Source organism: Vipera ursinii (assembly GCF_947247035.1).
Source record: "Vipera ursinii genome assembly, chromosome: 6".
Lineage (NCBI taxonomy): Eukaryota > Metazoa > Chordata > Lepidosauria > Squamata > Viperidae > Vipera > Vipera ursinii.
In genome coordinates, this window is record NC_139515.1 from 68316295 (window position 1) to 68340739 (window position 24445).

Below are 24445 nucleotides of genomic sequence, written 5' to 3' on the forward strand. Positions count from 1 at the left end.
CTCTTGTTCTTTAGTCTATAAAAGCCATTATGATTTGACTGTTGCTTAATCCTATAGCTATTTTGGAACTGAACCCTAGCCTCTATCCAGATAATTTTATCCAAACATAAAAAAAATGGAACAACTGAAAATAATAATTTGATATGGTATATGTTATTCCCTCAAAACCAACTATAATTTTGTATTCAGAATTAAATCCCATTGAGGCTGACCAGCAAGTATTCTATATATATTTAAGTATAAATTATATAGCTTTAAGTTTATAACCTAACCAACAGGGATTTAAATTCAGAGATTAGGGTCTAAAACTTAAAACTCATGTAATATGACACATTTAATGCCTTTTTTAGTTAGCTTTCAGACTTAGTGCAAAATGTACAACTCCATTGCTGAAATATAAACAATGTTAAGAGTAAACCAATTCAAATAAACTGAAATGAAAGCATAAATAGTCAACAAAGTAAATATTTCATTACAAGATTGGCCTTGAAATTAAAAGCAAAAGAAACACATTTCCAGTCCTCTGTAGGATCTGACTAACATCCAAGAAGAAATTCCTACAGAAATGACCGTAACTGAAAAGCTCTTATTTATTATTAATATCTTAATAGGTTGTTGATGGTGTGGCCTGTATTGGTGAAAGAATGCCAGTCCCTCAGATATGGGTCTAAACTAAACTATTTAAGTCACTGAAGGTGAAAACCAAGACTTTAAACTGTACTCAGAAACAAATACAAGAAGAACTGTTTGAAAGGATGCCAGTGCTAATGACACAAAAGCTATTAAAAGATCTAGATCAAATAATAGGATTGAACCCTTCTTAGTTCTTACAGACCTAATTTGATTCAACAAAATGATCAAGTATCTTTCTCTCTGAAAATCAAATTTAAATTGCAACTGGAGTAGATTCAAATAATGAAAGCAAATAATTGAAAAAAGTTGGTTTTCTAAGAACTGCTGACAGTTATTTTCCACTTCCCTGTTGTCTCTTGTTTTGAAGCTACAACAGAAGCAATTCTTTATCAGTTTGTATTTTTGCATTATTACCCCATTATTCTACAATTGTTTCTTGGAAAACAAAGGATTTCCTTTTGTTGTTTTTTTTTTCTGTTTCACAGAATGCTAGACATTTCTCTGTAATGGTAAGAACAGAATCTTATGCATGCGGATGTAAGTGTGTGAAAATTGGAATACTACGTGGAATTAATTCCACTGCTTCCAAATAGGCCATGAATGCATGGGAGAAGTTCCGTACTATGAACAAGAGTGATTAATATAAAATATAAATATAAAACTTTGGAAAGTTTCTTTTTGTTCTTTTTTTCCTTTCGATTCACTCAGAGGCAACTTGTGGTCTTTACTTGCACAAAGTTTCTAATCCACCTTTTTATAATAACTGAAGCCACACCTAGCCCTTATTGCTAAAATCTAACATCATAGTTTTCAGTATTGTAAGAGAGAAAGCACATGTAAACAGTGATGCAACACCTAAGCCTGCCATATAACATTTAAAAAGGGGCTTTTCTCCCATATCTCGGGAAATTCCAAACAAAACATTTTCTATTTGCATTAACATGTATAATGGTGGAGTATCATCCCTCCTAAACTGTGAGTTTTTCTTAAAAACATGACATATGGATTTAATGCTCTGCTATGTTGCTGAGCCCTTCAATATAGTCGGAGATCCAAAACATTTCACACAGTTGAAGAGAAATGCAAAGTTGGCTTCTAACTCCATTGCATAATCCTCAGTTATTAGGAGAAAGTATGTAGTGAAGTAACGAGTTGCATTATTAAAACTCTGGGAATGTCAAGTGTGAACAACCAGACCCACATGTGTAGCTAGCTACTTTATTGTCCTATATCTATTTCACAGGAATCTCCCTAGTGTTCAGCCATCACCTGGGAAAAACATTTGGGGAGCGGGAAGTCAGACCTTGCTCTCTTGTATTTATATAATGAGTCCAGTCTAATTCCACCTTCCGGCTGAGATGGTTGCTCTCCAACAGGGAATCCTATCTTCTTCTTCTTTTTAAGTATGTTTTATTAATTTTTTAACATAATCACCTTAATATTCAGTAGACAGTGTATTGTCTGGGTTTACATTTAACAAACATTCACTAACAATTAAATTCTATAATCTATAATCCACATGATAACTTTACTTGATTTCCTCTTTTCCCCATATGTTCTCTTTTACCAACCTTAAGTTAATACAATTTTTATTGTTTTAATAAATAATTAAATATAAAAGTTTTCTAATATTTCTACAAATAATAATCACATCAATATAATATTCCTTTTCTATCTAGTCATTCTGGTTGTCTCATTATATATCCTGTTTACAGTTCTTGTTTACATTTTTCCCCCACAATGTTCTAAGCATTTTTACTGGTTAAGATTTTCTCACAGTTCAACTTTGTTGTAAAGTTGAATTGGAGATGAGTTGGTTTGTATTTTCAAAGTTATTTTGGATTTCTTTGTGGTTTGAAATCATTGTTATTTGAATTAGTTGCAACATGTCATATGTCTCCTCTTGAAAATTATTTATTTTTTCTTGGTAAGTTCTTTCTATAAATCTCTGATTTTCCATGATGACTAAGAATCCAATTTCCACCCCCTCTGGAAATAGCTTTGAGGTCAGAGTTAAATAGATACTTATAATCCAGAGAGTTCAAAAAAGTTTTTTTTGTTCCCTAAAGTTTGTAAGTCTCACTTTATCTGCAGCCCAGATTGTTTTCTTTTTTGTCACAGCTGTTCTCTATTGTTAAAGCTTTGAAGGTCACAAGTAGAGATTAGGTTTTTTCCAGATTTTTACCAAGTCTTGCATGAAAGCCATAGCTGTCATAGTCTTTAATTTGCCACTTCCGTTAGCAAAATGGTGCAGCAAAAGTCCCCCTCCTTCACTTTCAGAGGTTTTTTTGCTTCTTGGGAAATTTTTTTCCCCCTTCAAGAAAGTTAATAGGTAGGATAGAGAAAATCGATGTTCTTACCCAGATTCAAGCACACTGTTTAGGATCAGCTTAAAATAGTGCTTTTGACTTTGGTTGCTTACAGCTTGGGCTAGACTCTGAAGTTAGGCTAGCCTTTCTCCTGTTGGTTTCTGGAAGGCTTCTCCTGGACCGATCGGGTTGACCACTGTCTCTCCGAGGTCCCCGGGACTTACTTCCTTCTTTGCTGTTTCTCTGGGGTGGCTTCTGGCCCATTTAGGATCCCCTAACAGGAAGAACCTCAGCTGGAGGGCACGGAGTCCTGAACCCCTTGATGCTGGGCTGCGTGCAGGATCGGAAGATGGGAATCCTATCTTCTTTTATACTCTGGTATAATCCAGGGATCTCTAAACTTGGCAACTTTAAGACTTGTGCACTTCAACTCCCAGAATTCCCCAGCTAGCGTAGAAAATTCTGAGAGTTGAAGTCCCCAAGTCTTAAAGTTGCCAAGTTTGGAGACCCCTGGTATAAATATTACTTTATGAATAAAATACTAGAAGTACTGGTGTGAAATAGGTTTGAAAATAGGTATGTATGTATGTGTGTATTGCCAAAGAACTGTATTTTTCTAAATTGTCCTAATTTAAATTAATGAACTAGGAATTTCAGGATGTTCAAACAGAGCTGTTGGGTTAGGGTTAAGAATATTGCTATTGTTAGGAACTTTTCATAACATTATAACCTGAAATATCATGTAGTTCATGAATATTTTGACCACAGCTTCCCACAATTTCAAATAAGAGACTGCACAACCCTCACAGGGAAGATTTAACTGCCCCCCCAAACAAATGTTTGCACCATTGTTTGCAAAATATTTTCAGATAAATCATGAATGTCCCTGTTAAGTAAAGCATATTGCACTAAAAGTTAAAAAACAGGAATTGATTTCTGAACGCAAGAAAAAAAACCCCAATAATTATTTGATATCACATGGATAAAGGTCTTTACCTAGGCAGTCTTGTCCCCAGTATCCTGAGCAACATTGTGGCTGCTGCAACTTTCGCATACAGGTATGCTGACAACCATTGAAAGAAAGAGATAAAGAGCTGACTTCATAGTGGTATCTATAAGACAAAGATTTAGACTTTTGTTAAGGTTCTTGATTTCCACTTGGGGAATATTTTCTTTTAATGGAAGAGCAACAGCATGGATAATATCTGCTGTATATAAGGAATGAATTTTGTCAAAAGAAATAAAATGGTTTTGTACAGGAGCCTGCTTCTGCCCACTTCATTATATACAAGTGAGAATTTGAGTATGTCAGGACAAACATAAAAATTGAATGCAGTGAAATTGGGTTATTTAAGAAGTTTGTGCAGTGAAAGAAGACGTGAATTCCTATCCAATGTCTGCAGGGAAAAATCAGGGTCTCTCAGTAGAAGAGATGAGGGGACTGGCTGGCAACATTTGTCAGTAAATAAACAATAAGCTTGGTCTGTAAGTAATATCCACTGCATTCAGAGAAACAGCTGAAACTTCATATATACTTCCTTCCTATTGTACAAGTGGATGAACTGATGTTTACTTCAGTTTAATATGGTGGAGACAAGAGCATTTTTCTTCTTTTCTATTTCATTTTCTTCTCTTTAAGTTTAGTTTGTATTATTTTTTTACTATTGTAATTAACAATACTTCCTTAACAGCAAAAAGAAAAGCAGCACAGAGGGAAGGATTAAATTAGAATTATTCTCCCCGATGCTCTATTATTTTCCTTGCAGAGCTTTCTCTCTCTGTTAAAATTATATCTTTTTCCCCTCTAGGAGCATAATGTAATTTACACTGTAGGAAGCTTTATTTTATCCCCATAACAACCTTGTGAGGTTAGCTAGGCTGAAAAAGAGGGTGAAGGTTGAACTGAATATTTATTTATTTATTTAGATTTATATACCGCCCTTTCCCGAAGGACTCAGGGCGGTTTACAGGGCATTTAAAAGAAAATCAATACAAACGTTAAAACAAATTAAAAAAGATTAAAAAAAACCCTGAGAAAAATAAAAAACCCAGTTAAAATTAAAATTAAAAAATTCTCAGCCTGGGCCAGAGAGCTCGAAGAGCCAGGTCTTCAGGTCCCGGCGGAATGAACGGAGGTCCTAAGCTCCGCAGGCAGCTGGTTCCACAGGGCAGGCGCACCCACTGAGAAGGCCCTACCCCTGGGTGTTACCCGCTGGCAATCTTTAACCGGCGGCACCCTGAGAAGACCCTCCCTGTGGGAGCGCACTGGACGAAGGGAGCTTGATGCTGGCAGCAGGTGTTCCCTCAAATATGCCTCTCCCCAGGCCTCTAGTCTTTAACTATTCCACCCAACTGGTATTCATACTTAAAAAAATATAATTTCTATTAAGAATTTTAATTTCAATAGTAAAAGATATACAAACAAAACTTAAACAGAAGTAAATAAAAAAGAAAGAAAAATGAAAAAGAAAAGAAGTATATAGTAAAGAAAAAAATGTGAAGTGACTTGCAACTTTCATCACACGTATAAACAAATTCAATAACTCTTCACCTTCTATAAAATTACAAACAGATATCTCTTCATCTCATATACCATCTGTTATCTATAAGCAAATCCCTAAAACAGCAACTTTTCAATCCTGATGTCAGCAAAAAGTTTATTAAAGGTTGACAGGACTTTGCAAAAAAAAATCTTACTTGAACCTCCATTTATTTCTAACTGTTTTAATCAACCAAATATTGTAGGATTTGATTTCTCTTCAATCCTTGTCCTCACTTTCTTTCACACTTAGCCATCTAGTGTAACATTAAAAAAGTTTTAGAGTAGTAGAATCTATGCTGCCACACATATTAGCAGAGATGTCAAATATGATCTCCAACCCACTTTATTTTGAGTTTAACCCTTCCTTACAATGGGATGGAGAGCTAATTATGATCTAGTATATCAGACTTCTTTACGGGACTTTCGCAAGAACTATTTTCACTTAATGAACATGACTAATATTTTCAATTGTAGCTTGGTCCTTCAATCAGCTTCAATAAAGCATTACCCAGATCTTGAACCTGACTACTTCCACAGCCTAACCAAATTTTCAGTACTTCATTTTCTTTCAAATACCTTAAAAGTGCAACTGTTTAGGACTTGACAACAACATATTCTTTGAAAAGGCTCTCACCCCACTTCAGCTCCCAGTTGCAAGTGGGGTAGGAGTCATCTCTCTGTGTTGAGGAGGCTTAGAAATATGGGGTTCCTGAATACCCAGAGGAATTCTTTGTGCATCTATAGAAGAAATGTCCAGATACATCCCACCATCTTCACCTCCACACATCTATACCATATACTTCAAATAAACTCGTAGCTAGAAATATAGAATCTGCAGGTTTGTGTGTATGTACAGTATGTGTAAGGAGAGGGTCAATAAAACCTCTTTCTTTTCCTGCCAAATATATCCATAAATATATTGCAAGAATAGAGTTTAACCTGACCAGAAAAAATAGCCCTTTAAGTAATTAACTTTCAGAGTAGAAAGTGCTTAACATAAATATTACCTGCATCCACGTCTCCCAGAGCCTTTGGTAACTTTGGTGTAACCTTCAGGACACCTGGCTTTATAATTAACAGAACAAGCTCCACATTTAGTTTTTATGGTAAAGATTATATCCTCATCACATCTCTGTCTTTCCTAGAGGACAGTGAGAAAGAGAGAGATAGGGAAATTAAAGAAACATTTTTGTAAGAGCACAACTGTGCTTTTAATAGCAGTTTGACATATCAATGTTCTATTTCATTTTATAGATGACTTCAGGGACAACAAGGAATACTGAATAAAAAGAAATATTAAAGCAGCAATGGTCTACAACATTGTTCAAGTATGGGATGGAGTAAAGAAGGCTCTCATAAAGCCAGAAAAGAAGGCTCCATGTGCATATTCTGGGGGACACTGTTCCAGAAAGGTTGAACCAAAAAGATCCTGTATGCATGCTTTCTAATCAGTTCTACTCTGATGCTGATCTCCAAGTATGATAATAGCCTAAAGAAACATGCAAATGAAGCAACTCCAAATTAGCTAGAGTTTAAAGTTAATACCATATTGCATTGGTCCAAGAAATATAGCCACAGTTCATACAATTGGCCTTAGCCCTTAAATCAGGTTCTCATTTGTGTTTTGCATAAACTGAAATTTTCATAGAGTCTTCAAGGTCAACCCCAAGAATAGGACATTATGGCAATTTAGTTTGGGCACAACCACAGAATGTGCCATTGAAAAAGATTAATGTTCTTTAAATAGGGGAGACTATTTTGGGGGAGACTATTTTTCCTGGCAAAATTACCCCCAGAGGTTATTTCCTTTCTTTGAGACACACTTAAATGGGTCAACATTTTTTGTTGTATGACAACATCCTTCCTTGAATCATAGAACTAAAAGAGGCCAGTTAGGTCTTCAGCCTAAACCTCTTACTTAGAAACAGATTTTCTCAAGAGACAGAAAATATTTTTATCTGTTTCTGATTTTTTCCTGTAATTTTTCAGTTAGTTTTCTTATTGTTTAATTGGGCATAGGTATAAGATCAGGATATAATATCTGGGGATAAAATAAATAAATAAATATTTGTCTGAGAAAGGAAATGGTTTTTTTGCATTGAATTCAATTTTCTTTTCTTCAGAGAAAAGTCCTCCAAGTCTCAGAAGGAGAAAATTCTTGAGCATCAAACTTTTCCGGAGACATCATAAACCAGTCTCATCCAACTTGGTTTACAAGCCCAACCCTTTACAGCTTTATTTGAAGTAAATTCTGTTTAAGAATACTTATTCTCAAGGGATAACTAAAATTATAAATTAACTAAACTATGTTTACAGAGAGGGTAATATAAATACTGATTTATAATTTATCTCTGATTTATCAGCCAGAAATTCCAAGCCTGAACTCTTGAATCATGCTCAAAATTCACCCCAAAGCCCTTGATGTATGACTACTTGGGGTAAAAAGTATGAATTTACACATAAGCTTCTGCCATCACCATAATATAAAATACTTCTTACCTGTTGAGCATTTTCCACAAGACTGACAGCGTTTGTCATCACCAAGGATAGGAATATTGCAAGTGGCAATTGCTTTCTCATGGTGAAGAAGAAATGGCTGTAAATGGACTCTATCACTGTGTTAATAGAACATCCCAAGATGCTGTTTTGCTCAGTTCTTCCACATCAGCAGATAGTGCCTTTCAAACACACATTCCTTTTCTTCTTCTTCTCCTGCAGTGAGCAAAGAATAGAGACCACACAAAACCTGATACTGGACAGGAAAAGCTTACCCCAAAGGCATGGGATTGTGGAAAATGCTTACAGCAAGCCCAGTTAACACTTCCTAACTGGCATCCTGCCTTATTTCACTCTATCAACTCTCACCCAACAACTTCCCCCTCCCCAGTTTCTGCAGTTGTTGACAGCAAAGTTTCAAGGACAGAAGACCAAGTGTCAGTGACAGAGGATAACACTCTGGACACTTGTTTGGGAAAGTAGCTGTGACACAAAGTGTCACCCACAAATCTTTCTTAAATGGCAGTCAGAAGACCATTTGCCCTTGATTGAAGCTCTAAGTAACTGATGAGAAAATTTCCTGAGGTGGGAGAACTGTATTTATGCTTTGGTTAAATGTAGACAGTATTTCCCTTTCATGGATTACTGCCTTGTCGTGGCGAAGGGGCTTGCGTAATTCAATGAAGCTATGAGCTATGCCGTGCAGGGCCACCCAAGATGGAAAGGTCATAGCAGAGAGTTCTGACAAAACGTGATTCACTGGACAAGGAAATGACAACCCACTCCAGTATCTTTGCCATGAAAACCCTATGGACAGTACCAAACGGCAAAACGATATGACACTGGAAGATGAGCCCCTCAGGTCGGAAGGCGTCCAATATGCTACTGGGGAAAAAAGCAGAGGGCTAGTACTAGTAGCGCCAGAAAGAATGAAGCGACTGGGCCAAAGCCGAAAGGACGCTCAGCTGTGGATGTGTCTGGTGGTGAAAGGAAAGTCCGATGCTGTAAAGATTTTTTCTCCATAGGAACCTGGAATGTAAGATCCATGAATCAAGGCAAGCTGGACGTGGTCAAACAAGAGATGACAAGACTGAACATTGACATCTTAGGTATCAGCGAACTAAAATGGACAGGAATGGGTGAATTTAATTCAGATGACCATCAGGTATACTACTGCAGGCAAGAATCCCTCAGAAGAAATGGAGTAGCCTTCATAGTCAATAAAAGAGTAGGAAAAGCAATACTGGGATACAATCCTCAAAATGACAGAATGATCTCAGTTCGAATCCAAGGTAAACCATACCCCAACCACCAGTGCAAAAGAGGATGAAATTGACTGGTTCTATGAAAGCCCTACAGCACCTTATAGAACTAACACCAAAAATTGATGTTCTTATCATCATGGGGGATTGGAATGCTAAAGTAGGAAGACAAAAGATAACCGGAATAACAGGCATGTTTGGCCTTGGAGTACAAAATGAAGCAGGGCACAGGCTGATAGAATTTTGTCAAGAGAATACGATGGTCATAGCAAACACTGTTTTCGAACAACCCAAGAGACGGCTCTACACATGGACATCACCAGACGGTCAACACAGAAATCAGATTGACTATATGCTCTGCAGCCAAAGATGGAGAAGCTCTATACAGTCAGTAAAAACAAGACCATGAGCTGACTGTGGCTCAGACCATGAGCTTCTCATTGCAAAGTTTAGGCTTAAACTGAAGAAAGTAGGGAAAAGCACTAGGCCACTCAGGTATGAATTTTTTTTTTTTTTATTGAAAAGTTTTATAAAATACAATTTTCCTTTAAAAAAACCCCCCTTCCCCCTCCCTCCTCCCCTCCCTACCTCCCCCCTATCTCCCCCCTTCCCCCTCCCCCTCCTCCCTCCCCTCCCTCCCCCCCTCCACTTCCCCTCCTCCCCCCTCCCCCCCCCCCCGACTTCCCAGAGCAAAATACAAGGTATATATCTAAAAGGCAATCATAAACAATCATATACTAACAATTATAAACTCTAAAATCCATCACTCTCTAGCTTGTATATAGTAAACCAATCCTTAATAATACTAAATATATATAAAAAACTAAAATAAAAGAAAACTAGCATCATTCCCATCTATGTTCTTCCACAATTCACTATTACCTTAACATATTCTCATTTGCACATTAATAAATAGTTCTTACACAAATTAACCCACATTAACCCACAAAACTTTCTTCCTCTTCCTCTGTCGTAAGTTGTCCATTAATTCCAAATTAAAAAAAAAAAATCTATTACCATACATAGCATCCCAAAACTTTTTTTTTTTAAAAAACACAACTACCACTTAACTATAAATATTTTGTGGAAGTTCCATAGATTTCTACTGGTCTTATTTTTTTTTCTTTTTTGAGCATTTTAAGGCAGCACGCGTCACCCTCTGTTCTCTAAGATCATCCAAAAGAGTTGCAGCTTGAACTCCTCCTGTACCCTTCTCGTCTATCTGTGCATCTTCATCCTCTTGATGTTCTCCTTCTCCAGATCCCTCTGCAGCTTCCAGAAGTGTTGATGGGGTTACTTCCAAGACATTATTATAAAAATCATGCGCTTGCTTCACATTACTCAAACAGTATCTTTTGCCATCATACATGAAGCTCAACCCAACTGGGATCTCCCATCTGAACCTCATATCTCTTTGCTTGAGCTCTTGCACAAGAAATATAAAATCCTTCCTTCTCTTTAAAATCTTTGGAGGAATTTCTTTTAAAACCAAAACTTGTTGACCAGCAATCACAACTTTGGTATCGTAGGCAGCTTGTATAACTTCATCTCTAATTTCCCTTTTTACAAAATAAACCACCACATCTCTAGGCAACTTTCTCTGTTTAGCAATCCACGAATTCACACGGAACACTTTGTCCATACCTTGTTTTAATTCAGATGCTGGATGGTTCAATACTCCCTCAAAAGCCTCAGAAACCAGCTGCTTTAAATCTTCCTTAATATTCTCTTTTAGGCCTCTAATTCTCACAGCAAACTGCATCTGGTAAAATTGGGCCAAGCTCTGTTCACTGTCAATTTTGTCTTTTAAATCTTCAATTTCCAATACTTTTGCTTCTAATAAAGCTTTCTTTTGAATCAAGTCTTGCACTTGATCATCCAGCACCTCCACACATTTAGCAACTTTTTGCACTGAGGACAAAATGTCTACCTTCATTTCTCTAAGTTTCTGTTCCATCCTTTCTTCCATTCTCTGCTCCAATTTCTCCAATTTCTCCTCCATCTGTAGAAATTTAACACCCATTGACTCCAAAATTAACTGGGTATGTTTTTCAAGATCCTTCGATGTCAATACATCAGGAGAATGCAACGCCTGCAGCAATGATTGTTGTTGCACCGGAGAATTTCCAGCACTCCGAAAAGTTCTAGGGGGAGGTTTCGCCGCCATCTTTTACTTACAATTGTGACGCACTTTCACTTTAAGTTTTAAGCAAAATCCATCAAGCTTGAGAGTAAAATAAAATCTTCTTCATCTCTTCATCTTTCCCTCTTGTACTGCTCTGCCTGCTCTTTCCCTTTCATAGTCTCTCCTTCAAGCAGGGATGGTCGCAGACGCCTGGCTCTGCTCCATAAAGTCCGGAGCAGAGACGCTGGTCAGCTGGGAGCAGCCCAGGCTACGGGGGAGTTCAATCCTTCGGCCGCCCAAGCTCCAAGCTCAGGCGGCCCCGGAGAACTCAACCCCCACCTGGGGGCTCACCCCCTCCTCTTCTCCCGAGGAGGGGGCTTCAGATTCGCCCGAACAGCTGATCGGCGCTGTTTCGGGCGAAAAAACACCAGCTGAGCCGCGGGCAGCCCGGGAAGGCTCCCTCCGTCGCCGCGGAGCCACCGGAAGTCCACTCAGGTATGAATTAAATCATATCCCTGTTGAATATACAGTAGAGGTGACAAATAGATTTAAGGAATTAGATCTGATAGACAGAGTGCCTGAAGAACTATGGACAGAGGTTCACAACATTGTACAACAGGTAGCAACCAAAACCATCCCCAAGAAAAAGAAATGCAAGAAAGCAAAATGGCTGTCTGAGGAAGCTTTGCAAATAGCTGAGGAAAGGAGGGAACCGAAAGGCAAGGGAAAAAAAGAAAAAGAAAGATACATCCAATTGAATGCAGAATTCCAGAGAATAGCTAGAAGAGATAAGAATGCCTTCTTAAATGAACAGTGCAAAGAAATAGAAGAAAACAATAGAATAGGGAGGACCAGAGATCTTTTCAAGAAAATTGGAGAGATGAAGGGAACGTTTAATGCAAAAATGGGCATGATAAAGGACCAAAATGGCAGGGACCTAACAGAGGCAGAAGAGATTAAGAAGAGATGGTAGAATTACACAGAAGAACTATACAAGAATGAGCTTAACGTCCCTGATAATCACAATGAGGTGGTCACTGACCTCGAGCCAGACAACCTAGAATGTGAAGTGAAGTGGGCCTTAGAAAAGCTGAGCAACAACAAAGCTAGTGGAGATGACAGTATTCCAGCTGAGCTATTCAAAATCTTAAAAGACGATGCGGTAAAAGTACTATACTCAATTTGCCAGCAAATTTGGAAAACTCAACAGTGGCCACAGGATTGGAAAAGATCAGTTTACATTACAATTCCAAAGAAAGGCAGTGCCAAAGAATGTTCAAACTATTGCACCATTGCACTCATTTCTCATGCTAGTAAAGTTATGCTTAAAATCCTACAAGCTAGACTCCAGCAGTATGTGGATCAAGAACTACCAGAAGTACAGGGAGGATTTCGAAGAGGCAGAGGAACTAGAGATCAAATTGCCAACATATGCTGGATCATGAAGAAAGCTAGAGAGTTCCAGAAAAACATCTACTTCTGCTTCATTGACTATGCTAAAGCCTTTGATTGTGTGGATCATAACAAACTGTGGCAAGTTCTTAAAGAGATGGGCATACCAGACCATCTTATTTGTCTCTTGAGAAACCTATATGCAGGTCAAGAAGCAACAGTGAGAACTGGACACGGAAACACTGATTGGTTCAAAATTGGGAAAGGAGTCCGGCAAGGCTGTATACTGTCGCCCTGCCTATTTAACTTATATGCAGAGCACATCATGAGAAAGGCAGGACTAGATGAATCAAAAGTTGGAATTAAGATTGCCGGAAGAAATATCAACAACCTAAGATATGCAGATGATACCACTCTAATGGCAGAAAGTGAAGAAGAACTAAAGAGCCTCTTTTTGCGGGTGAAGGAGGAGAGTGCAAAACGTGGGTTGAAATGTAACATTAAGAAAACCAAGATCATGGCATCCGGCCCTCTCAATTCCTGGCAAATAGATGGGGAAGAAATGGAGGTAGTGACAGATTTTATTTTCCTGGGCTCCAAGATCACTGCAGATGGGGACTGTAGCCAAGAAATTAAAAGATGCTTGCTCCTGGGGAGGAAAGCCATGGCAAATCTAGACAGCACACTAAAAAGCAGAGACATCACCCTGTCAACAAAAGTGTGTATGGTCAAGGCTATGGTCTTCCCAGTTGCAATGTATGGCAGTGAAAGTTGGACCATAAAAAAGACTGAGTGCCAAAGAATTGAGGCCTTTGAACTATGGTGCTGGAGAAGACTCCTGCGAGTCCCTTGGACTGCAAGGCGATCAAACCGGTCAGTCCTAGAGAAGATCAACCCTGACTGCTCTTTAGAAGGCCAGATCCTGAAGCTAAAACTCAAATACTTTGGCCACCTAATGAGAAGGAAGGATTCACTGGAGAAGAGCCTAATGCTGGGAAAGGTTGAAGGCAAGAGAAGAATGGGACGATAGAGAATGAGGTGGCTGGATGGAGTCACTGAAGCAGTAGGCGTGAGCTTAAATGGACTCCAGAAGATGGTAGAGGACAGGAAGGCCTGGAGGAACGTTGTCCATAGGGTCGCGATGGGTCGGACACGACTTCGCAGCTAACAACAACAACGACAGTATTTGTTCAGTGATTCATTTTTCGGTGATCCTTTATTGATTGATATTTAAAGCTTGAACCAATATCTGGTTTGTAGTGTAATGACTGCATGTCTGATCTCATAAACCTCTTGTTCCTTTAAAAGTAAATCTCATTATATTAAGGTATAGTATAGGTGATACCTTGCTCAGTAGTAGTAACTGTGAGAGGGATCTCGGAGTCCTACTTGACAATCACTTATATATGAGCCAGCAGTGTGCTGCAGCTGCCAAAAAAGCCAACACAGTGCTAGGCTGCATTAACTGAGGGATAGAATCAAGATCACGTGAAGTGTTAATACTTTACAATGCCTTGGTAATGCCACACTTGGAATACTGCATCCAGTTTTGTCAGATGTTGAGACTCTAGAAAGAGTACAGAGAAGAGCAACAAAGATGATTAGGGGACTGGAGGCTAAAACATAAGGAACGGCTGCTGGAATTGGATATGTCTAGTTTAATGAAGAGAAAGATGAGGGGTGACATAGCAGTGTTCCAATATCTCAGGAGTTGCCACAAAGAAGAAGGAGTCAAGCTATTCACCAAAGCACCTGAAGGCAGGACAAGAAGCAACGGATGGAAACTAATCAAAGACAGAAGCAACCTAGAACTAAGGGGGAATGTTCTGACAGTTAGAACAATTAATCAGTGGTTAAATTTCTCCTTAATTCCAGGTTGCTTCTCTCTTTGGTCAGTTTCCAACCATTATTTCTTGGGAGGAGAAGAGAGGAGCCAGGGCATCTTAGCCCATAGCAAGAATGGGGTGTGGCAAATGTCTCAGAAGAGACCCTCCTTCGATTTTTTTTGGGCTCTAAAGAAATGACAGGGGATTTTGTTAATGTAATCTTAAAATAAAGGACAGCTAATACTTCGGGGTGTGCTTCTTGTCTAGATTACTGTAATTTGCAAGACTGTCGGTTAATGTGTGCTCTCCAGAAAGTGGCATCAGTTCTGAAAGGTTTCTTTGAGGGCCCCTTGTTAAATCTATCTTTGGCTGGTAGTGTAGTAGCTGCTAAGAAACAATCTCCAGGGAGGAAATTGCCTGAAAGCTCTGGAATAGATAATAAAAAAATACAGTCCGCAGAATTAGAAGCACAGCAAAAAGTTGAATAAGATCATGTGGATAGATGATGAATTAAGGAGTGGGAGAGCCTGGTTGAGCTGTCTTGCAGAAGTCTTTTTTTAAAGAGAACCTGCCCCCTTCTTATAGCTACTGCAATGGGAACTGCAAAGTTAGCAACTGATTTACAGCAAAAAGTTAGCAAAGCTCAATGCTGTATATGTCTTATTGTGTGGGGAGGTTTCCTTTCCAAGACAAAATAGATTGCATCTTAGCTAGATCCTTCCGACTTTTATCAGAGGAAATACTGTTTTCCCAGAAGAAGATGTAATCAGAGGAGTGATGACAAGGGAGAGTAGGATCTGGGTTTTTCCCTTTCCAAGCATGTCTGCACAGTTGAGACATCTGAAAGGCAAAGATATGGATTTGAGATACTGAAGGCTGTGAGTCTTGCAACAATGAAGTTCATATAGTCCCAATGAATCAGTGGAAGGTGAATCTGTACTTAGGTAATTGTTACCAAAATTGGTAAGAGAGGCTAAATAGCCCTAACACCTATCTTGTGATAGACAGTGGAGTTCATGGTTGGTGGTTGCTTAATTTATAGAATCCTTGAAAGTAAATTTCAAGTACACGCCACATAATTTCTGTAGTTGTCCAAAGCTGTGCAGCTTTCTGGAGATGTTTTATGTCCATTCTAACTCTGCAGCTTTCTCAGTCGTTAGACCATTTACAAATCCTACTCAAACTCACCAACACTTTGGTGAAATTATCTGGTTTTACAGAGAGGAAAAAGTCACTTTAAATGAGGAAACTAGTGTATTTTACTTGGATTCCGGTCATATTTTTTTGTCAGAGAAATGGGGAACATGCTGTTGGATACCTGCAAATGGTGGCAACTGTCATTGTTTGAAAAAGTATTTGCCCTCTTTCATATTGTCTGAACTATGCATATCTTTGCTCCCAAATGTTGGCAAAGCTTCATGAGCAAACAAGTAATACCAATATTCCTAAACAGAGTCATCCAGTTTTCAAAGTCATCTTGGTTTGGTCAATTCTATTAAAATATAAGTAGGGCCATTTCTGTGAGCACTTGATTAAACAACCAGCAGAGAATACTTTTTCACAAAAAAGGCTTTATATTTCCTGATTACTTGTACAAAGCCAAGAAACTTAGGAACTGATGTTATACATGGCTTGTTTTTCTTGTACCCCTGTTCTCTTTGCAAAGCTCACATTACTTTGGGGTCACAGTAATTTATTTCCTCTTATCCCGTGTCAACCAGGATATCTCTCAGAGGGGCTAGAAACCAGGCACTTCCCTTTCCTGTGCATTGGTCAAGATGAAACCAAACAATAATCATTCTTTGACCATCACAACAGAAAAAGAAAACGAACAAACCAGCCCTTCTCCCCCCCCTTCAGATTTACAACATCTCCCCTTATCACCTACAATATTGGAGCATAAATGATCGAAGGTTTTTGTCAGAACATAGAGGCACCTTCAGTCAGAAAGGCAGATGTAGGTATTACATCTGGTATTACAGACTACCTGAGAGGCACCAATAAAGGAGAATATTTGTAGCTCAGGGTTGAAATGAGGGGTCCTTGGTGCTCTCTGAGCTTGGTTGTTTTCTTGCAAAAATTTCATTACCCAGCACTGATGATGTTACCTTCAAGAAAACAAGCAAGCTCAGAGAGCACCAAGGACCCTCTCATACTTGAAAGGCATAAACCTTTAGTAGCATTTAGGAAAAGATAACAGCTATACAGTTAAGCTTCAACCTACCACTGTTTGCTTAACAATGATTCAAATTAACGACAGCCTCCCAAAACATCAGTTAACACCTAAATTCAAACTTACAACTGTCACCCCACCCCACCCTCTGTGGTTGTGATTGCAATTTGGGAGCTTGCAACTGGCTCACATTTACCTCCATTTGCAGTACTCCACAGTCACATGATCTTGATTTGCAGTGGGTTTTGCAGATTTCTGGCAAAAAATGCAATTGGTTAATGTGGATTCACACGTATGAGCACATGACTTAAGAACATGATAAAAATGGTCACAAAATTGGATCTGATGGTAATGATTTGACTTATGATTGCCAGAAATGATGATGGAAATACCAGCCCCAATTGGGATCATAAGTGGAGGACTATATGTTTAATGATTATGCCCAGGGGAGCAGAGTCTTCTGCAGCCTTCTTTTTTTTTCTCCTGGAACCTCAATCAATGCAGATTGGCTTGAAATAGGATTTTCCATTTATGTTTTCCATATTTCTACACTGAAGGCACTATGGAAAATGGACATGGTGGCTTCCGGTTTACTAAAAAGCTCCTATTTTTTGGTGGGGATCTACTACCCTATTTCCTCTCTAAGCTGTGAATTAAGGGGAAAAAATTGGACTAATGCTACAAAAGTTTTATATTGCAATCTATATGCTATTGATGACATCCTGTGGCGAAACTTGGTACAGCAAGTAAGTTATTCTGTTGTGAGAGCTGACTGAATAACAGAGCTGTCTTTGACATTACTTTTAAAGATAAGTGTGGGAACATCTGGCCCTGAAAACAACTCTTTTGGAGGTGGATAATCTTTGACTATTATTAAAATAGCCTCCATGAAAGATTTAGCTGCAAACAACAACGGAATGGATGAATATATCCCACCACTTGATTATAAACTGATACTGGACACGATTTTGGCAATGACAGAGCAAATTAAAGCCAAACTGCAAGAAAAATCTGACAACTTAAAGCCACCAAATCAAATTCTGACCTTAAATGAGGAAATGATAATCCAAGAGCAAACAGAAGAAGTGGAAACTAACACTAAAATAGGAGATTTCAAAGAACAACAAATGCAACCTACAGAGAACCTTAAAGTCCAAATTTCAATGTCAACTACAAAACGTACAACTCAAAAAGCAATAGCACCTGAAGAAAGCAATAGTAAGAGTGAAGACACTAAAGGCGTTCAAATATACTATATTGAGAATTCAACTAATCAAATGACAACCATAACACCAGCTACTACTTTCTGCCTAATCCAGATGGAATTGCAAGAAGAAAAAGACGTGACTGATCTAATGACAACTATATTACATCAATCATCAAAAATTGAATTATTAAAGCAAAACTTCAATGGTTACAAAGGGGACACTTTCTTTGCAAAACTGACATTTGGATGCTCTCCCTGGATTCAAATAAGGAGTATAGGAAGAAAGGGAGATACATTTGAGAATTTAAAGACGCCAAAAGGGAAGCCTGATTGGCACAAAAGGAAGGCAAGAGTTAGATTTAAAAAACTGAACTTGTTTCTTGTTTGGGATTCCTAAAGATAGACTATAAAAACACCTTTCAATGGATTAAGGGGAATCTCTTAAAAATATAACTGATTTGACATTTAGGTTTTAGATCTGTAAGGGAAAACTAAGCTTTTAGAATATAATTCTGAACTATATTATAGAATTTGGAATGATATATCAAAAGATAGTATTTTAACAATTGATGTATGGTTAAGACGACTTATTGAATATATTAGTTGTTACTTTTGAACTATATTATAGAATCTAGAATTTTATATACAAAATATAGTATTTTAATAATTGTTGAATGGTTAAGGCAAAAAATATCTTTCTAATAATTGGTGATTTGTTAAGATGAAAACTAGATTTTAATGGTAAAACATAAGAATGTTTTGTAATGAACAATGTAAGTTTTGTAGACAAGAGAATTATTCTTTATTGAAATAGGGAATTGTGGGTTACCCAAACATTAAGCTTTCTTTCATATATTATAGGCTAGTCTAGAATATTTTATTGCAATTAGATAAACTTTAAAAACAGGATATTGATATGTATTAGTGAAAATATATTGAAAATTTTGTTAATTAACTAGGTTACAACTAGAAATGTATTAACTTGACTATTTTGGCTATGTGATAACTAAGGGAACCAGAGAGGGAATCCCTGTTGATGTAACCTGAACTATTTACAACTTGTTATTTTGACTACCCAACCACTGTATTGCTTCACAAATACATGTATATGTAAATATTAAAAATTCAATATTCAATATTTTTTTCAACTTGTATTGAAAAAAAGAAAGAAAATGGATATGGTTATTCCCTATGTGGGTCAGAGTGCCCTTTGTATATAGCCTAGCTAGGCCTCCCTCCTCCTCCTGGTGTGCAAGATGCTCTCGAGAAGAAATTTTGCTATGGACCCCCTCAAACTGACCTCCAACTCTAACTCCCAACTCAATCTCTCCTTTCAGAGACAATTTATCTGTAAATTATATGTAAGGCTTTCCTGGATGTTCTGGCAAAGCCAATGTCCAGAGGGACGAGTAGCTGTGTCTGATATTGAAGCCAGCATTTTTGAAAAACAAAGATCTTGTCACTATAATGAAGGTGGCCATCTTCTGACTGATATGGAAAACTGGGATCTGTCCTAATCGAGACTAACTTCTCTTAGGAAGAACCAATCAACTCCTTGATCCTCTTTGCTTCTCATGAAAAAGAAAAGTATGATAAAGTGGGCTCAGAACATTCAAGAAGTTATTACAATGGATACTTGGGAAAAGATCTGGGTGAGAAATGTAAAATTTACACAAGCCCAAAATTTAAGAGAGAATTTTTATAAAATGTTTTATAGGTGGCATTTAGATCCTAAAAAGTTAGCAAATGTTGGAGGTGTGGTGGTGAAGATGCAACATATTTTCATATATGGTGGACCTGTAAAAAGGTCAAAGCATTTTGGATTAAAATCTGGTGGAACATGCAGAAGATATTTAAGAAAAGGATAAAGTTTTGTCCGCAATTGTTTTTACTGGGCATTATTACTGATACTACTGTTGTGGACACTAAGTTGATGTTGAACTTAATTACGGCAGCAAGACTTTTAGTAGGTCAATATTGGAAGAAGGAGGAACTGCCGACTATAGAAGAATGGACTTTAAAAGTTTCTAACCTGGCGGAAATGGCGAAGATTTCGGCTTATTTGAAAGACCATTCGCAACAACGTTATATTACGGAGTGGAAAAAATGGATTGATTACATCCAGAATAAATATGGGACTAAAAAGTTTCATTTAGCATTTGAATAAGTATTGATGTGATATTTGTATTGATTGTAGTCATTTTATAAGAGCTAAAGTGCGATAGACCTAATAGTTTATTGTTGTTAGCATATGGTTGTTTATGACTGTTTTTACTTTTATACCTTGTATTTAGCTCTGGGAAGTCGGGGACGGGGAGGGGGGAAGGGGAGGGGGGAGGGTTGGGTAGGGGTGGGAGGGGGTGAGTGGGTGGGGAGGGGTTGTTAAAGATAAAATGTATTGAAAAACTTTTCAATAGAAAAAAGAAAAAAGAAAAAAGTATGGATACATTCAGTGCAATGGTGAGAACATGCTGATGGCCATCCATTCCCAACTTCTGATCTTATGTGGAAACTTCTGCAGGCCCAAAAATTGGTATCTAGATGATTTGACAATATTATCTGCATGCCATAAAAATGAAGTATCAGTTATGGAAAAAAAACCACCTTTGTACTTTTAATAGCATTTCCTTTCTCCATTTTTTTCTCTCTTTGCTGGAGATACTGCTGTGAGTACATGTTGAGAGAGTCAATATTTGAATATGGGCCTAAATATTGTGACCCCCCCCACTCAGTTTAATAAAGTGTATGGTAGGCACTGTGCAATCCTTTTATTTGCATAAACCCAGGTATGTTTCTACAAAGCCACTTCTATGACTGGCAAAGTATTAAACAGTTATTAAAGATGCCTTGAACAAGTCTGTGTTGGAAAGGAACAAAATCGCTATTAACAACTTGTACTTTTCAGGAAAGGAGAACGCAGAATTATGGAGTGTTGTGTCGGGAGGTGGCTGGAGGTAAGTCAGAAGGGAATAAATCAGAAAGGAAACAGAAGGAAAGGAAAGGGAACTGGGACCCATCTACCTTCCTAAACTATACCTTTGTCAATCAGCAGAGCATAACAGAAAGATAGTAGGGCAATTACAGTATTTTGTGCTGAAGCAAACTGGAAAATAAGCCATTCTGTGATGCTGGAAACATGCCTAGGAGGTTGTTACATTTCCTATAGTTACTCTCTCCAAATCTTTGGGAAAAAAAATAAGGTAAAAAACAAAAAATAAGAAAATCAAGCAGAGCTAGAGTCATTTTAAACACAAGTTGCATCTGCTTGGAGATGCAGAGCCTGATAGGAGTTGTGTAATTCCATACCCTGATATCAGGCATAATAGGAGGCAACTTTGAATATATATTTGTGTGTGTGTGTGTGTGAGAGAGAGAGAGAGTGGGGGGCGGGCAGAATGAATGAATTCTGAGAAGCCCATTGGAAGTCTAGGGGTGGAGCTGCAGATGGTATGCTGAGGAATGTCGGTGTCTGCTGGAGCCCACAGCTTTTCATCAGCATTAATGAGGAAGAAAGCAACGACAGCTGACTGGGGAGAGAATACGCTCATGGCGCACCCAGCTGATGGTGGTGCATGCTGTCAGTCAAGGGGTGGTCTTATCCACAGATTAGATCCTTTCAGCGGCCTCTGTGGCATGCTTCCCCCCCCCTTTTTTTTTCTTAAAAGGCTCTCTCAGCTGGTGAAATTGCAGACAAAAGGCAGCTCAATTGAAAGCAATAATGCAGAAGGCATTGCTGAGGAAGGACGTTCAGAGGAGCTGGATCAGTCAAGCAGGCATGGCTGAGACAATGCAGAAGACCACCGGCTACAGTGCAGAGATCTCAAGGGAATCTGGTGATTAGGCTCCGAGGTCCCCATTCTGTTTCTCTGACCTAAAATCAGGGGAGAAAAGGGTCTTATTCACCCATGCAATCCTACATGAAGCACAAATGAGTCATCAAGTGTGTTTCCTAACACTTACCTAAGATATGTGGTTTACATACAATATTTGTATGAAATCATTTTAGCTGATGTGGTATTTCCAGATGGGGGGTTTATTGTGCAGACACCTCATTCTGTAGTTTCTCAGCTTTGACAACTTGGATGGATGAACTTCAATTCCCAGAATTCCCCAGGCTTTGGGGAGTTGAAGTCCACTCATCTTAAAGTTGCCAAGGTTGAGAAACAGTGCTGTTGAAGCTGAGTTGTCACCACCAATTGTATCTAGACCTTGTACTATATGCTTTCCCACAGCATTAAAAAAATCTTTCTTTTTTCCCTGATAAGCAGGGAATGTTGAAACAGTTTATTAATATACTTTGACTGCAATGTTAGAAGGTCTTCCTGTGGAAGTTATCCTAACTTATTTACACAGGGAAGGGGCCTGTCAGCAGCTTTTTCTCTCTTGGGACCTGCAATCCATCTTCTTGGCTGTTCACTGAACTACAACACAGAAAATCTGTGGTTGTGTTCCTAAATGCAGATTGAAAATGCCAAAATAGTAAAAAGAAATGAAGAAACAATATCACAGTCATCCGTTTAGAGCAGAAGCTTCCTTAGCAGTAGTTGCACACCCACCATCAAGGGGGGACATTTTGAACACTCACTCTTCTTCTAGAATTCTCCTCAATGGCTATGGTGACTGTGGAATTCTGGGATTTGAAGTCCACACACTTGGAAATCGCTAAGGTTAGGAAGCATTGCCTCAGGATTATTCATGTGGTGTAACAAAGAGAGATAGTTTGGTGTAGCAGTTAAGGCTAGAAACCAGGAGTCTCTGATTTTTAGTCATATTTCAGGCACAAGACAGCTGTGTAACCTTGAGCCAATCACTCTCATTCAACCCTAGGAAGGAAGCAATAGTAAATCACTTCTGAAAAATCTTAAGCAAAACTGCAAGGACTTATCCAAGAGAATTGAACAGAAGAAAATACAAAAACAAATAGAGTTTTATTATTGAAGAAGCCCTTGGTTCTGAGATTTTTTTTTTGGGGGGGGGAGAGAGAATACTCCTAGGAGCCTTCATGTACTCAGTTCTTCCTCTCCCTGTAGATTCCACTGTTAGGGTAGGGATTCATTTGCTGTGTTCACTATACTGAACTAGAAATTAGCCAATCACATAGCAACTGTTGGGAGTCTATTGGGAAAAGTTTATGGTTTACTGTGTCACTTAACTCCATAAAATTGGATTAAATTAATTGTGATTGAAGCATGCTGTGCAAATCCAGCTGGTGCTGAAGATTGGGCTACTGGAGCTGGAGAGCAATATATATCTCCAGATGGAATTTCTTCTTGAATTGAATTCTATGGTTTGGTATCCTAGCACTCAGTTAGCCAAGCCTGCAGATGCTCCAAGTCTTGATAACCTCAACTCTTCTCATTCCAACATTCTGTCTGCTTTTCTCTTCCTATCTGGGGCACCTCAAGCAACATTTTCTTCTGCCATGCCTCTGTTTCTCCTGTCCCCATCCTGCCTCTCACTGCTGTCCTAGTGCTCTTAGCAGAATGTGTCAGGGGTGCAGATATCTAGACAAAAAATGAAGACTGTGGCAGGTAAAATAAGATGTATCAGCTTTAGTACTGGTCAGATAAAATATGTTTTACTTAGAAGTGTGAATTTGGGGGTCTTTTTGGTATGAACTTTTGCAATGATGTCTAATGTTTAATTATGTATTCTCACCATATCTATTGCTGATATTTCATGACTGGGATGTATTGTTTTAGCTTGGGAATCATAGGTGATTGGTTTTAATTGTTGTTCTAATCTTTGTATACTATCCAGGCTCAATCTTGTGAGATGGGTAGCCATACCATTCTATTATTCAATCCATCCATCATCCATCCACCTTTGCTTTGTGTGTGTGTGTGTGTGTGTGTGTGTGTGTGTGTGTACACACAATGCTTCCCCTGTACTCTTTCCTGTTTGCATGCCAGTCCACCCTAACTTTAGCTGCAAAGGGTAGGAAGGCAGCGTGGCCTTCCTTCCTGTCTCAGTCATCCAGCAGAGGAGATTATTCAGATGAAGAAGCTTTGCAAGTCACAGTCACTGACTCCTTTTTGGCAAACTAAATATTTATCTTTTGTGGTTTTAATGCTTTTAATGCTATAAGGCATAAGCCATCCAGAGTCACTTTGAAATGAGTTGGGTGGCAAATAAACCAACCAAACAACCAAAGTCGGACTACTGTACATATCTACACAGACAAACATATGCATCAAAAGTCAGCTGTTAGTTAAAATAAGTGCTGTTTTGTTTCTTAATGGTATAAATCAGGGGTGTCAAACTCAATTTCATTGAGGGCCGCATCAGCATTGCGGTTGCCCTCAGGGGGGCGGGTGGGTGTGGCCTGGGTGGGCGTGGCCTACTGGGTGGGCGTGGCTAGAGTGCGTATGGCCTACTGGGTGGGCGTGGCCAGCTCTACATCGTTCACATCAAGGGCGCCTATGGGGGCCCGGGCAGGAGTGGGACAGATCTGAGGGTCTCTGGCAGAAGGAGGGTCTC

The 24445-nt window shown here is 38.6% G+C and overlaps 1 protein-coding gene across 1 annotated transcript in view; it reads right to left on the reverse strand.

Annotated features, from left to right (window-relative positions):
- STAB2 (stabilin 2) overlaps positions 1-8064 on the reverse strand; it is a gene marked incomplete at its 5' end in the record, with an annotated part of 104997 nt that extends 96933 nt beyond the window's left edge. Inside the window, 3 exons of the mRNA XM_083365378.1 lie at positions 3939-4054; positions 6492-6625; positions 7984-8064. Of these exons, the coding sequence (XP_083221504.1) occupies positions 3939-4054; positions 6492-6625; positions 7984-8064 (331 nt within the window). The remainder of the gene's footprint in view (positions 1-3938; positions 4055-6491; positions 6626-7983) is intronic.
- Positions 8065-24445: the final 16381 nt, after the last annotated feature.